We start from the raw sequence: 14,041 nt of genomic DNA, 5'->3' as shown, positions 1-14,041 counted from the left end.
AAAGTCAAAATGTCCTAAAAAAATTATAATTTTTAATAATTTTTCAATATAATTTTAAAATTTTGATATAAAAGTTAAGTTAAGTAGCTTATTTTTAGTACAATTTGCCTTTTTTTAAACTTGGCAAAACGGCTTAAAATATAATCAAAAGTTTAAAATTTTGGCACTATTTAACTAATGGGAAAATTGCAGTGTGGAACGAGGGGTCACACTTAACATTTATTTTAATGTTTAGTTTTCAAAAAAAGTCAGTGTCCTAAAAAAATTATAATTTTTAATAATTTTTTAATATAATTTTAAAATTTTGATATAAAAATTAAGTTAAGTAGCTTATTTTTAGTACAATTTGCCATTTTTTTACAACTTGGCAAAACGGCTTAAAATATAATCAAAAGTTTAAAATTTTGGCACTATTTCACCAATGAGTAAATTTTAGTGTGGAACGAGGGGTCACACTATACCCTTATTTTAATGTTTAGTTTTCAAAAAAAGTTAAAATGGCTTTAAAAATTTTTTTAATAGTTTTTTTTTAATATAATTTTGAAATTTTGGTATCAAAATAAGCAACGTAGCTTATTTTTAGTACAATGTACAATTTTTTTTCCAAAAAAATTAGTAAAACGGCTTAAAATATAATCAAAAGTTAAAAATTTTGTTACTACTTGATTGATCGGTAAATTTCAGTGTGGAACGAGGGGTCACACTATAACTTAATTTTGGAGTTTAGTTTTCAAAAAAAGTCAAAATGGCTTTACAAATATTAATATTAGCTTATGCAATTAAAAAAAAAACTTATTGAAACGGCTTAAAATATAATCAAAAATGGAAAATTTTGACACTGTTAAACTAATCGGTAAATTTCAGTGTGAAACGAGGGGTCACACTATACCCTTATTTCGCTCTTTTATTATTTTATTTTCAGTCAAAACGGCCCAAAATTTTTGTTTCAGATGTGGGGGTATTGAGATTTTGGGTCTCCAAGCCAACGCCATCTCCAAACGCAAGCCCCTCCTCGAGCCGGTTTTAGAAAAGAGCATTTTCATCCCCAACGAAACCACCCTCGACTTGCCCCAATCAATCCGAGTCAACACCCAAATCATCCTCGACGAAAGTCTCGAGAAAAACTTCACAGCTTTGGAAATCCTCGACGAGTTTTCCGCCCCCGAAACGCCCCTCGTGATGCCCTTGCTGTTCAACGCCCTTGAGGACATCCCCCTAATCCACCCAAAATTGACAATTTCGTCCAAAAACCCCCTGGAAAACATCCCAGGGGTGAAAATCGAAGCCACCACTTTATCCTCCACTAGCAATCTTCTCCTAGTCGTCGCCACGAAACTATTCCAAAGAGCGACTCTTTTGAACCAAGTTTTGAGTGCTTTGAGCCAAAACGGTTTTGGTTTGAGTCGCGAAAACCGGGATTTTGACCCGGAAAATTGTGAGAAAATCACGATTCTGACACAGTTTGTGACCCCAAACGAGAAAATAATTTTATTCAAGAAAACCGAACCGAATTGTGACCCAAAATTAATCCAAGTGACCTCTGATAACTTCGATTGGGTACCACTAGTGAAAGAACAGTTGAAAACTGACTCTCGAGTGGTACTTTACAGTGAAAAGGGGGCCCTTGAGGGCATTTTAGGTCTTGTCAATTGCCTACGGAAGGAACCAGGCGGGGGCAAAATCACTTGTTTTTCCATAATGGACGAAGTGGTACCAAAACTGGACCAACAAATGGCCAAAAACATGGCGTTTAATGTTTACAAGAACCAAAATTGGGGGACTTACCGACATTTACACTTACCAAATGCGGTGGAAAGTACCAAAGACCATGCATTTGTCAGTTTATTATCACGTGGGGATTTATCAAGTTTGCGATGGGTGGAAGGACCATTATCAAAAACTGACCCATGTGTCAGTGCCAACTATTGTGCTATCAATTTCAAGGACATTATGACAGCAACTGGTCGTATCGTATTGGCCATGGAACGGATAAAACAAGACTCAATTGAAGGACTTGAATACAGTGGACGCGATTCTAATGGTACCAGAATCATGGGAATGACAGACCATCGAGCTATGGGTACTTTAATCAACCCAGATTTACCCCTTTGTTGGAGAGTACCACCACAATGGACACTTGAAGACGCAGCTACGGTACCAGTCGTCTACAGTACGGTCATTTACGGTCTATTAATGGTACCACCGAACCAAATTTTGGTACCATCACTAATTTTGTTTTTCAGCGTTCAAATTTAAAACCCGGTACCTCGATTCTAATCCATTCGGGTACTGGTGGTATTGGACTTGCGGCCTTGAATGTAACCCTTGCCCATGGTTGTACCATCTACGTCACAGTTGGTACCAAGGAAAAACGCGATTTTCTTCGAAAAAACTATCCGGAGATTCCTGGTACCCTTGTTTGTTTTTTAATTAAAATTGACTAATTTGGTACTTCAGAGAACCACATCGGGAACTCACGTGACTTATCATTTGAAGAAATGATTAAAACACACACTAGAGGTCGCGGTGTTGATATTGTTTTAAATTCGTTGACTGAGGAGAAGTTGAGAGCTTCGGTGAGGTGTTTGGCTCGAGGTGGGAAATTTATGGAAATTGGAAAATTCGATTTGATTAATAATAATTTCATTGATTTATTACTACTGGAGAAAGGGGCCAGTTATCATGGGATTATGGTTGACACACTGTTTAAGGAATCAGCGGAAGATAAGATGAAACTTAACCGAATGGTTGAAGAAGGGATTAGGAAAGGTTATGTTAAACCGATTCCGAGGACGGTTTTCGAAAGTGACAGTATTGAGGCCGCCTTCCGGTATATGATGACTGGGAAACACATCGGGAAAGTTTTAGTCAAGATTAGGGGAGAAAATCAAGAGGAAACTTCAATCAAGTGTTTACCCAAGTAATAATTTTTTCAAAAAGTGACAAAAAAGTCCAAAATTCGACCGTGTTGGTAAAGATGGGTCACACTGTAACTCTATTTTCGATTTTTTAAATAAATATTTTACTAGATTTTTTAAATAAAAGTCAAAATTGGTTTAAAATTTGGACAAAAATTTAAAATTTTAACAGTGTTGCTCTTATCAGTAAATTTCAATGTGGAAAGATGGGTCACACTATAACTTTATTTTGATTTTTTATTTTCAAAAACAGTCAAAATGGCCCAAATTATTACCACGCTATTTTTGTTTAATATTTTTTTTTAACAAATCGGCAAATTTTACTTAAAAAAGTGAGTCACATCACATGATTTGAACAAAACTTTTTCAAAATAAAAGGTAAAATTGGCCTAAAATTAAGCCAAAAACTTAAAATTTCAACGGTGTTGTTTTTATTATTATTGAATTTCGGTGTAGAAAGTTGGGTCACACTAACTTTTTTTTCATGTTTAATTTCCCAAAATAGTCAAAATGGCTTAAATTATGACCACAATTATTTTTTAATAATTTTTTTAACAAATCTGCAAATTTTAATTAAAAAAATTGAGCTATATTACTTATTTTGAACACACATTTAAAAAAATTAATAACAAAAATTGGCTTGAAATTAAACCAAAAGTTTAAAATTTCAACAACATTGCACTTATTATTAGTAAATTTCAGTGTGGGACGAGGGGTCACTCTATAACTTTATTTTGGTGTTTTATTTTCAAAAATAGTCAAAATGGCCCAAATTATTACCCCAACAATTTTTTTTATCAATTTTTTTAAACAAATCGGCTAATTTTAATTAAAAAAATTAGTTACATTAGGTACTTACTTTGAACAAAACTTTTTAAAAATGAAAGTCAAAATTGGCCAAAGGTCACACTAAATTTTAATTTTGCTGTTTTTTTAATGAACAAAAGGACTTAAATTACCAAAATTATTTTTTCAGCGATTTCATTTAATTGTTTCCACTTTTAATTAAAGATTCTGGGCTGATCCGAAGAAAAGTTACATAATTCTTGGTGGTTTGGGGGGCTTTGGTTTAGAACTCGCCGATTGGTTGGTCTTGAGAGGGGCCCGAAACCTCCTATTGACATCCAGGACCGGCATRCAAACCGGCTATCAAACKCAACGAATCAAGTAATCCAATTAAAAACCCAAAATTAATTAATTAATTAATCCCAATCTAGAATCTGGCAATCATACGGTGCTCGTATCCACATTTCCACAATCKCAATTTCTTCAAAAGAAGATTGCGTCAATTTAATTGAAGAAGCGTCAAAATTGGGTGTTGTTGACGCAATTTTCAACCTTGCAGTTATCCTGAAAGACGAACTTTTTGAAAATCAAACTGAAGAATCTTTCAGGATTTCTCTAACACCCAAAGCTTTCGCCACGAAATATTTGGACGAAGTTTCACGAGATTTGTGTCCAAATTTGCGACATTTTGTAGTTTTTTCATCCGTTTCATGCGGACGTGGAAACATCGGACAAACMAATTATGGCATGGCCAACTCGATCATGGAACGAATTTGTGAAAAACGCAAAAGTGAGGGGTTCCCCGCTTTGGCCATCCAATGGGGAGCAATCGGAGATGTGAGTTTCCCCTTTTCTGAATTCATCTAAATCAAGTTTTAGGTCGGTTTAGTTGCAAAAATGCAGAAAGATAACAAGGAATTAGTGATCGGTGGTACTCTTCAACAGAAAATTTCAAGCTGTCTCAATGTCTTGGACCGATTATTGAACCAAGAGGAACCAATAGTGTCCTCAATGGTGGTGGCAGAAAAACGCGATAAGAGAATCGGGGGTGAGAGTGCAGTCGATGTCGTTGCCACTCTTCTAGGAATCAAAGATATTAAAACTGTGAGTCAACAATCATCCCTTTCTGAACTCGGAATGGACTCAATGATGGGCAACGAAGTAATGCAAGTCTTAGAAAAAGATTTCGAGATTTATGTCACACCGAAAGATCTCAGAACTATGACTTTTGCCAAGTGAAGTATCCAAAACTCTTGAATCACCCATAACCAAAAAAAAAATTTCAGATTAATTGAATTAGAGGCTCAAAGAACGTCAATCCACGACGAGAAAAGCAAACAAAAAATGGAACAAGGCTCAAATACCATCATCCAATTCATTCCAGATGGAGAGTTTGATCAAGAAATTATTAAAATGGAAAGTGGGGCTAGTGATCAGGATCAAGTACCCACAATTTTTGTTTTACCAGGAGTTGAAGGTGTTTTGAAATTGTTGGAACCTTTAGTCAAAAACTTGAAAGCGAGGGTTTTCGGGGTGCAATACGCGTACCAAAAACCGGAAGTTTCCATTCCGGAAGTTGCCGAAAATATCCTTCCAGTGAGTGAATTTGGTACCAAAAATTTCAATTTATTTTTAATTTCAGAAAGATGGGTCACACTATATCTTTATTTTGATGTTAAATTTTCAAAAATAGTCAAAATGGGTTAAATTATTACCACATTTTTTTATATTTTTTAACAATTCGGCAAATTAATTAGAAAAGTTAGTCAGATTGGTTATTTTAAAGACAAATTTTTCAAAATAAAAGTTAAATTGGCCCAAAATGAAGCCAAAAATTTAAAATTTTAACAGCATTAAACTTCTCAGTAAATTTCAGTGTGGAACGAAGGGTCACACTACAGCTTTATTTTGGTGTTCAATTTTCAAAAATAGTCAAAATGTCTCAAAATATTACCATGACATTTTTTTAAATACTTTTTTATTACAAATTGGCAAATTTTAATTAACAAAACGGTTACATCATTTACTTTGAACACAAAGTTTTTAAAATAAAAGTCAAAATTGGCCAAAAATGAACTAAAAATTTAAAATTTCAACGGTTTTGTTTTTATTATTATTGAATTTCGGTGTAGAAAGTTGGGTCACACTGTAACTTTTTTTTGATGTTTAATTTTCCAAAATAGTCAAAATGGCTTAAATTAAGACCACAATTTTTTTAAATAATTTTTTTAACAAATCTGCAAATTTTAATTGAAAAAATTGAGTTATACCTATTACTTATTTTGAACACAAATTTAAAAAAATAAAAGTCAAAAATTGGCTTAAAATTAAACCAAAAGTTTAAAATTTTAACAGCATTGCACTTATTATCAGTAAATTTCAGTGGGGGAATGTAACTTTATTTTGATGTTTAATTTTGATTTTCCAAAATAGTCAAAATAGCTTATATTTTTTTAATAATTTTATTAACAACTCGGCAAATTTTACTTAAAAAATGAGCTACATTACTTATTTTTCAAAATAAAATTCAAAAATGGTTTAAAATTAAACCAAAAGTTTACAAATTTAATAGCATTGCACTTATCAGTAAATTTCAGTGTGAAACGAGGGGTCACTCTATGTTTTATTTTCAAAATTAGTCAAAATGGCGCAACTTTTTAATGCGACAATTTTTTTAATTAAATTTTTAAATAAATTGGCAAATTTTAATTAAAAAACAGTTACATCATTTACTTTGGACACAATTTTTTAAACAAAAGTTTAAAATTTTAACAGAATTAAACTTATCAGTTAATTTCAGTGTGGAACGAGGGGTCACACTGTAACTTTATTTTGATGTTTATTTTTCAAAAAAAAGTCAAAATGTTCTAAATTCTAAATTTGGTACCAAAAATTTCAATTTATTTTTAATTTCAGAAAATTGAGAAGTACATCACAGAAGGGAAATTCTTCTTGATTGGGTACTCTTTCGGTGTGATTGTGGCTCTGGAGCTCGCCTCGCGCCTCGAAGCCAAACACTACACCGGAACCATTGTCGCCATTGACGGTTCCCCCCACTACACCAAATCCCTCCTCCAGCACTACATTCCCGGGGAAACCCCCGCCGAATTCGAAACCATGATCCTTGTTAACATCCTCGCAATTTTCCTCCCCCTCGATCTCATCGTAAAAAATAAAGAAAAATTGTTAAATTGTCCAACTTTTGACGACCGAATCGAAACGGTGCGTACTTTCGTCCCCGGGGATTTACCCAATTTACAAAAAATGGACAAACAAGCCGCTTTCACATTACGTGAACGATTTCGAACCGTTTTAGATTACAAATCAAGTGGGCTAAAATTACAATCGACGATCAAATTGTACAAAGCTGAACATCCACCTGTCACAATAGCCAACTTGGATGAAGATTATAAATTATCGGAATTTTGCCAAAATAAAGTCGAAGCGATGACAATCAATGGAAATCACATCTCGATGTTGGAACAAAAAGAATTGGCCAATGATGTTAGTCAATTTTTTGCACTAGACTTTTAAATTGTCAAAATTGTGGTGTCAGTTTAGTGATAATAAAATTTTAAAATGAGTCTTGTTTTTCATTCCCATCCTTGACGAGTCGCACATGCCATTAAATTTATATTTGTTGCTATGGAAACGTTGGTAACCATGATGATTAAACATCTAAAGATACGAGTTGTCATAGCAATGAAAGTGACACCAGTGGCGGGGAATTTCCATTTTTTTTAACAAAATTGATGAATTTTGGAAACAAAATGTTTTCAATATCAAATTGGTTACTTTTTGAAGCAAATTCCCTCTTTTTCCTAGAATGGACCTACTGAAATAAAAAAAAACACAAAATCAGTACAGTAAAGAAAATTAATTAACGTTTATTCTTAAATTTTTTTTATATTAACAATGAAATCAAAGAAGGCGACTTTTGAAACAAAAATTGTCGAAAAATCTAAAACTTGTTCTGATTGGTTGATTTTAAAAGTCGTAATTGATTGGCTAACAATCGAACAATCACATTCAAGTTTAACGCATTGAATAATTTTTTACTTTTTATTGGTGTAATAATCGAAAGTGCAGATTGGTTTTGGGGTTGGCTCCACCCACTGTGCAAAATTAGATCCAATTAAAGTAAGATAAGTCACACTAAACGCTGATTTGCTATAAAAATTCGATTGAGAATTCAGGATTTTTAAATGGGTGTAGTTACTTATCGTTGCTAGGTTTTTGTCGGATTTTGGCCAATAAGAAATAAAAACCGGTTTGTTCTCACCTTAGTGGTAATTACGTGAATGGGAAATGATTATCATTGGCCCTTACAATTGGACCAATAAATTAACTAATGTATCCAACCAATCAAATTCAAGATTTTGCAAAAACCTCACAATAAAAATCTGTTTTAATTCAATTTTTTTGTTTTGATAAAGACGCAAATATAATAAATTCAAATTAATTTTTCCAATTGGAAATAAAAAAATTAAAGTTAGATTAGGGATTATTTCGTCAATTTTTGTCTCAGTGCGCTTCAAAAAAAATACAGACTCAAGTTTTGATATGATTCCAAAGAAAGATAAATTTGAATTTGTTTTCTCAATTGCCTTTGGAAAATTTATATTTTTTCCCCGTTTAGTACTTTTTGCTTGAAAAGTGTGAAATTATAAATCGTTTTAGTGATAAAAAAATCAAGACTCTATTTTTAAATTTAAATTTGTTTCCTTTATTGGCTTTGAAAAAACTTCACAATTTCACAAATTTTTACTCTTTTTATTTTGTAAATTGCGACAAAACTGTACCTCAAAGATAATATTTTGACGAAAAAATAAGTAAAATAGTCCGGGAAATCGACTGCGCAATAGTTTAAAATAATAGTGGAATTGGAATTTTATCAGCATTGCTCTTATCAGTAAATTTCAGTGTGGAACGAGGTGTCACACTATAACTATATTTTTATGTTTAGTTTTCAAAAATTGACAAAATGGCCCAAATTATTAACACGACAAAGTTTTCTAATTATTTTTGTAACAAATCGGCAAATTTTAATTAAAAAAATGAGTTACATTAGGTACTTACTTTGAACAAAACTTTTTAAAAATGAAAGTCAAAATTGGCCTAAAATTAAGCCAAAGGTCACACTAAATTTTAATTTTGCTGTTTTTTTAATGAACAAAAGCGCTTAAATTACCAAATCTATTCTTTTATTAATATATTTATTACTTTTTAGACGTTTTTTGACATTTTTTTAAAAAACATATTTCGACGAAAACATATGTAAAATGTTCCGGGAAATCGATTGCGCAACTGTTTAGAAATTATAGTCGAATTTACATTTTTGGTATTTTTGACTAAAAATCGACAAAAATTTTGTCGAAAACCTAAAAACTGATCGAAATACACTTCACGAGGTCTAAAAGTGCGTTTTTTTTTTAAATTTAATAACAGTGTTGTTAAATTATTGTGTCAATTATATTTGAGTCGAAAAAAAACCAAAAATTATTTTATATTATTTTTTATGTAAAAGGTTTGCGACTTGGCTAATATTTGCATAAAAATAAATGTTACTAACTAGTTGTTTTGTAAATCAATAGAAGAAATTAATTCAAATGAACGGAAATTTGTGAAATTAAATTCGGAATATTTATCAGGTCAATGTTTTCCAAATATTAATAAAACATTACGAGGACTTAAAATTCAAACAATTTCGTCCTTGGTGATTAAGTTTGCAAGCAATGTTGCCATTTTTTGCACAACGCCACACGTGAAAAATCGTAATTAATTCGATTTTCAACCAGAAATGTGTTAAAAACTCAAGAAAAACACTGTCCTTCTTCGTAGTTTTTTTTCCATACAATGGCCCAATGTTAAGGTCAACCGGACGCTAATCTTTATTAATGCCTAAAGTCGTTGAACAATTGATTATTGATAATTTTTGTCGTCGATAATTGACCCATTGTTGACGTCTTCATACCGGAAAAAACACCCCCACTACTCTCCCCCCTAACCAATAAATATCCCAAACCCCCCTTGACCAGTGTGAAAAATGTCGCGAATGAGTGAACCCAACTTCAAATTCAGTCGCTGGTTATCCCAACCCCCAAATGGGGAGGAAGTCGTCGTCACCGGAATGTCCGGGCGTCTCCCGGACTCGCACAACCTCCACCACTTCCGGGACAACCTCTTCCGGAAAGTGGAAATGGTCAGTGACGACGACCGGAGATGGAAACTTGACCACAAGGAAATCCCCCAACGCACCGCCAAAATCCTCGATATTGATAAATTCGATACCGGATTTTTCGGATTGCACTTCCGGCAAGCCAATACCATGGATCCCATGATCCGGATGGTACTTGAGTCGGCGATTGAGGCGATTTTTGACGCTGGTTTTAACCCATCGGAGTTGGAAGGTACCAAAACCGGAGTTTTTATTAGTGCCTCTTGGTCGGATATGGAAAACCGGACTTTGACTAGTATTACGGAGCCGGAACGGTACGGAATCACCGGATATCTCCGGTCGTTGCTTGCACAAAGGATCAGTTATTATCTCAAGTTGAAAGGACCGTCGTTTATTGTCGATACGGCATGTTCTAGCTCCGGAAATGCACTAGAACATGCCTTCAAGGCTATTAGAAGTGGGCAATGCGAACAAGCGATTGTGGGATGCTCTAATCTGCTGCTACATCCCGGAAACTCGCTACAATTCTTCCGGTAAGTCCACATTTTCATCTTTTTCTCTTCTATGTTCTTTAGTTTTTTGCCCTTATTTATTTTTTATTTTTAAAAAATAAAATTATTTATTTTCTCTTATTTTTTTTACGTTTTATCTTTTGCTTTCTTTAGTTTCTTGACCTACTTTATTTTTCCTTTTTTTTGGTCCACTTTTTAATTTTTTTATCACTTCAAAATAATGTTTCTTCCAGCTTCAGTGAGTCTAAGTTTTTATCCATTTTTTCTTCTATTTTCTTCAGTTTGTCTTTAATTTTTTAATTTTTTGCCCTAAATTTTTATTTTTTTTTTAAATAAAATTCTATTTTTCTCTTATTTTTTTTAAGTTTTATCTTCTGCTTTCTTTAGTTTGTGTACCTACTTCATTTTTCCTTTTTTTTGTTTTATTTTAAAAATCCACTTTTTAATTTTTTTCTCGCTTCAAAATAATGTTTCTTCCAGCTTCAGTGAGTCCAAATTCTTATCCTTTTTTTCTTCAATTTTTTTCAGTTTGTTTTTAATTTTTTTCCCCAATTTTTTTAATTTTTATAAAAAAAATATTTATTTTTAGTTATTTTTTTTTCTTCAAAATTTTTTTCCAGGTCGTGTAATCTGACATTTTCATCGTTTTATCTTCTGCTTTCTTCAGTTTGTCTCTAATTTTTTCATTTCTTCTTCTCTATTACATACCAACTTCATTTTTCTCTTTTTTTTTATTTAAAAAATCCACTTTTTAATTTTTTTCTCACTTCAAAATAATGTTTCTTCCAGCTTCAATGAGTCCAAATTTTTATCCTTTTTTCTATTTTCTTCAGTTTGTCTTCAATTTTTTAATTTTTGTCCCTTATTTAATTTTAATAAAAAAATCTATTTATTTTTAGTTATTTTTTTTTCTTCAAAATTTTTTTCCAGGTCGTGTAATCTGACATTTTCATCGTTTTATCTTCTGCTTTCTTCAGTTTGTCTTTAATTCTTTTATTTCTTCTTTATTACATACCTAAGTACTTCATTTTTCCTTTTTTTGTTTTATTTTAAAAATCCACTTTTTAATTTTTTTCTTATTTCAAAATAATGTTTCTTTCAGCTTCGGTAAGTCCAAAATTGTATCCTTTTTTCTTCTATTTTCTTCAGTTTGCTTACATTTTTTTGTATTTTTTGTAGTTTTTCATTTCCATATTTTTTTCTGTTTTTTCTTCTACTTTTTTCAAGTTCTTTCATTTCTTCTTCTCTAAATATAAATATAAAATTCCATAGGCGTCTTGATGAAGATCATTTTGAAATACGTTCTCTTTTGTCATAATATGCTTACATTTTTTTGAATTTTTTGTAGTTTTTTTATTTCTATCGTTTTTTCCTGCTTTCTTTAGTGTCCTCATTTTATTTATTATTTCTTCTCTGAATACCTTTTTTACATGCTTGCATTTTTCTTTTTTTATTGTTTTATTTAAAAAAATCTCTTGTTTTTTTACTTTTCCTTTTTTTTCTTTTAAAATATTTTTTTAGTGTCTTTCGTCTTCAGTTTTTCCCTTAAATACCTTCCATGTTACATGCTTACATTTTCGTTTTAATTTCTTTTTTTATTTTATTTTTCCAGGATTTTAAAGTTGTTTTCCAATAAAAAATTTTGAAAAGTCCACATTTTCATCGTTTTTTCATTTCTTTTTCTCTAAATATAAATATAAAATTCCATAGGCGTCTAGATGAAAATCATTTTGAAATACGTTCTTTGTTGTCATTTTCCTGCTTTCTTTAGTGTCCTCATTTTTTATTATTTCTTCTCTAAATACCTTTTTTTTACATGCTTACATCTTTTCTTTCTTTATTGTTCTATTTTTAAAAAATCTCGTTTTTTTACATTTTATTTTTTTTTTCTTTTAAAATATTTTTTTAGTGTCTTTCGTCTTCAGTTTTTCTCTTAAATACCTTCCATGTTACATGCTTACATTTTCGTTTTAATTTCTTTTTTTTATTTTATTTTTCCAGGATTTTAAAGTTGTTTTCCAATAAAAAATTTTGAAAAGTCCACATTTTCATCGTTTTTTCATTTCTTTTTCTCTAAATATAAATATAAAATTCCATAGGCGTCTAGGTGAAAATCATTTTGAAATACGTTCTTTGTTGTCATAGTTTTTTGAATTTTTTGTAGTTTTTTTATTTCCATCGTTTTTTCCTGCTTTCTTTAGTGTCCTCATTTTTTTATTATTTCTTCTCTAAATACCTTTTTTTTTACATGCTTACATTTTTTCTTTCTTTATTGTTCTATTTTTAAAAAATCTCGTTTTTTTACATTTTATTTTTTTTTCTTTTAAAATATTTTTTTAGTTGTAGTGTCTTTTGTCTTCAGTTTTTTTCTTAAATTAATGAAATTTTATTTCATTTTTTCAGGATTTTGAAGTTGTTTTTCAATAAAAAATTTTGAAAAGTCCACATTCCTTCTGCTTTTTTTCTTTTTCTGCTTTCTTATTCTTTAAATATCTCCCTTATTACATGCTAACATTTTTCTTTTATAAAAAAATCACTTAATTTTTTTTTCAAAAATTCTTCCCCAGCTTGGGAGTGTTGAGCAGCGAGGGCAAATGCCGCGTCTTCGACCAAGACGCCAGCGGCTACGTCCGTGGCGAGACCATAGCTTGCGTTTTCCTCCAAAAATCGAAAAACTCCCGCCGAATTTACGCCCAAATAATCAACGCCAAAATCAACTCCGACGGTTTCAAAGAGCAAGGAATCACCTTCCCCTCGACTCAAGCCCAAAAACTCCTCATGAGGGAAATCTACGCCGAGAGCAACATCCACCCCAACCAACTGAGCTATCTAGAAGCCCATGGAACGGGCACCCAAGTCGGGGATCCCCAGGAAGTCGAGGCCATCGACGCGGCTTTGGCCAAAACCCGAAACAAAACACTACTAGTTGGCTCGGTGAAGTCCAGTATTGGGCACACAGAACCGGCCTCAGGACTTTGCTCCCTAATTAAGGTCTTGTTGGCCATGGAAACGGGGCTAATTAGCCCAAATATCAACTTGAAACGCATCAAAGAAGGCATGGTGGGGTTTGAGAAAAATCGCATGAAGGCTGTGACCGAAATTACTGAACTAGAAGGCAATGAAGCGATTATTGGGATTAACAATTTTGGGTTTGGTGGTAATAATTGTCATGCACTTGTTAGAAGATTTGGGAAAATTAAACGAAATGGGGGATTACCCGATGATGATTTGCCACGACTTGTGTGTGTCAGTGGGAGGAGTCAAGAAGCCGTTGTGCAACTTTTGAATCAAGTCAATTCGAAACTTGACGTTGAATTTATTGCACTTTTACACCAGATTTTCAAAAAAGATGTACAAAATCATCTGGTTCGGGGGTTCACTATTATGACCAAAAATGGGCCTTTGGTTACCTCCACTCGACTCAGGCGCCCTCTAGACACACCATTTTATGTCTATTTTGGGCAATTTAGCCAAAATTACAAGGTTTTGGGACAGTTTTTGATGAATTTTCCTGCGTTCCAAACTACGATCTCAAAGTAAGTTAAATTTATTTTGTTTTATTTTACTTATTTTTCAGTATTCTTAAATTTTTTCGTTGTTTAAAGGCGTGGAATTTGAATTTTTTGCAATTTTTTACAATAGTGTCA

General features: G+C 32.1%; 2 protein-coding genes across 2 annotated transcripts in view; both read left to right on the top strand.

Moving 5' to 3' along the window:
* The window catches only part of LOC123008872 (fatty acid synthase-like), a 13,168-nt gene extending 5,881 nt beyond the window's left edge, over positions 1 to 7,287 (top strand). Inside the window, exons 7-14 of the mRNA XM_044404901.1 lie at positions 951 to 2,196; positions 2,244 to 2,409; positions 2,458 to 2,920; positions 3,930 to 4,085; positions 4,136 to 4,541; positions 4,584 to 4,939; positions 4,991 to 5,300; positions 6,621 to 7,287. Of these exons, the coding sequence (XP_044260836.1) occupies positions 951 to 2,196; positions 2,244 to 2,409; positions 2,458 to 2,920; positions 3,930 to 4,085; positions 4,136 to 4,541; positions 4,584 to 4,939; positions 4,991 to 5,300; positions 6,621 to 7,238 (3,721 nt within the window). The 3' untranslated portion in view covers positions 7,239 to 7,287. The remainder of the gene's footprint in view (positions 1 to 950; positions 2,197 to 2,243; positions 2,410 to 2,457; positions 2,921 to 3,929; positions 4,086 to 4,135; positions 4,542 to 4,583; positions 4,940 to 4,990; positions 5,301 to 6,620) is intronic.
* A 2,463-nt stretch (positions 7,288 to 9,750) lies between these two features.
* The window catches only part of LOC123008676 (fatty acid synthase-like), a 15,076-nt gene continuing 10,785 nt past the window's right edge, over positions 9,751 to 14,041 (top strand). The window contains exons 1-2 of the mRNA XM_044404623.1: positions 9,751 to 10,415; positions 12,962 to 13,930. Of these exons, the coding sequence (XP_044260558.1) occupies positions 9,751 to 10,415; positions 12,962 to 13,930 (1,634 nt within the window). The remainder of the gene's footprint in view (positions 10,416 to 12,961; positions 13,931 to 14,041) is intronic.

The sequence above is a fragment of the Tribolium madens genome, unplaced genomic scaffold (assembly GCF_015345945.1).
Source record: "Tribolium madens isolate multiple individuals breed KSU strain unplaced genomic scaffold, Tmad_KSU_1.1 Scaffold_71;HRSCAF=194;Tcas5.2_LG6, whole genome shotgun sequence".
Lineage (NCBI taxonomy): Eukaryota > Metazoa > Arthropoda > Insecta > Coleoptera > Tenebrionidae > Tribolium > Tribolium madens.
This window is presented reverse-complemented; position numbering and strand designations above follow the sequence as displayed.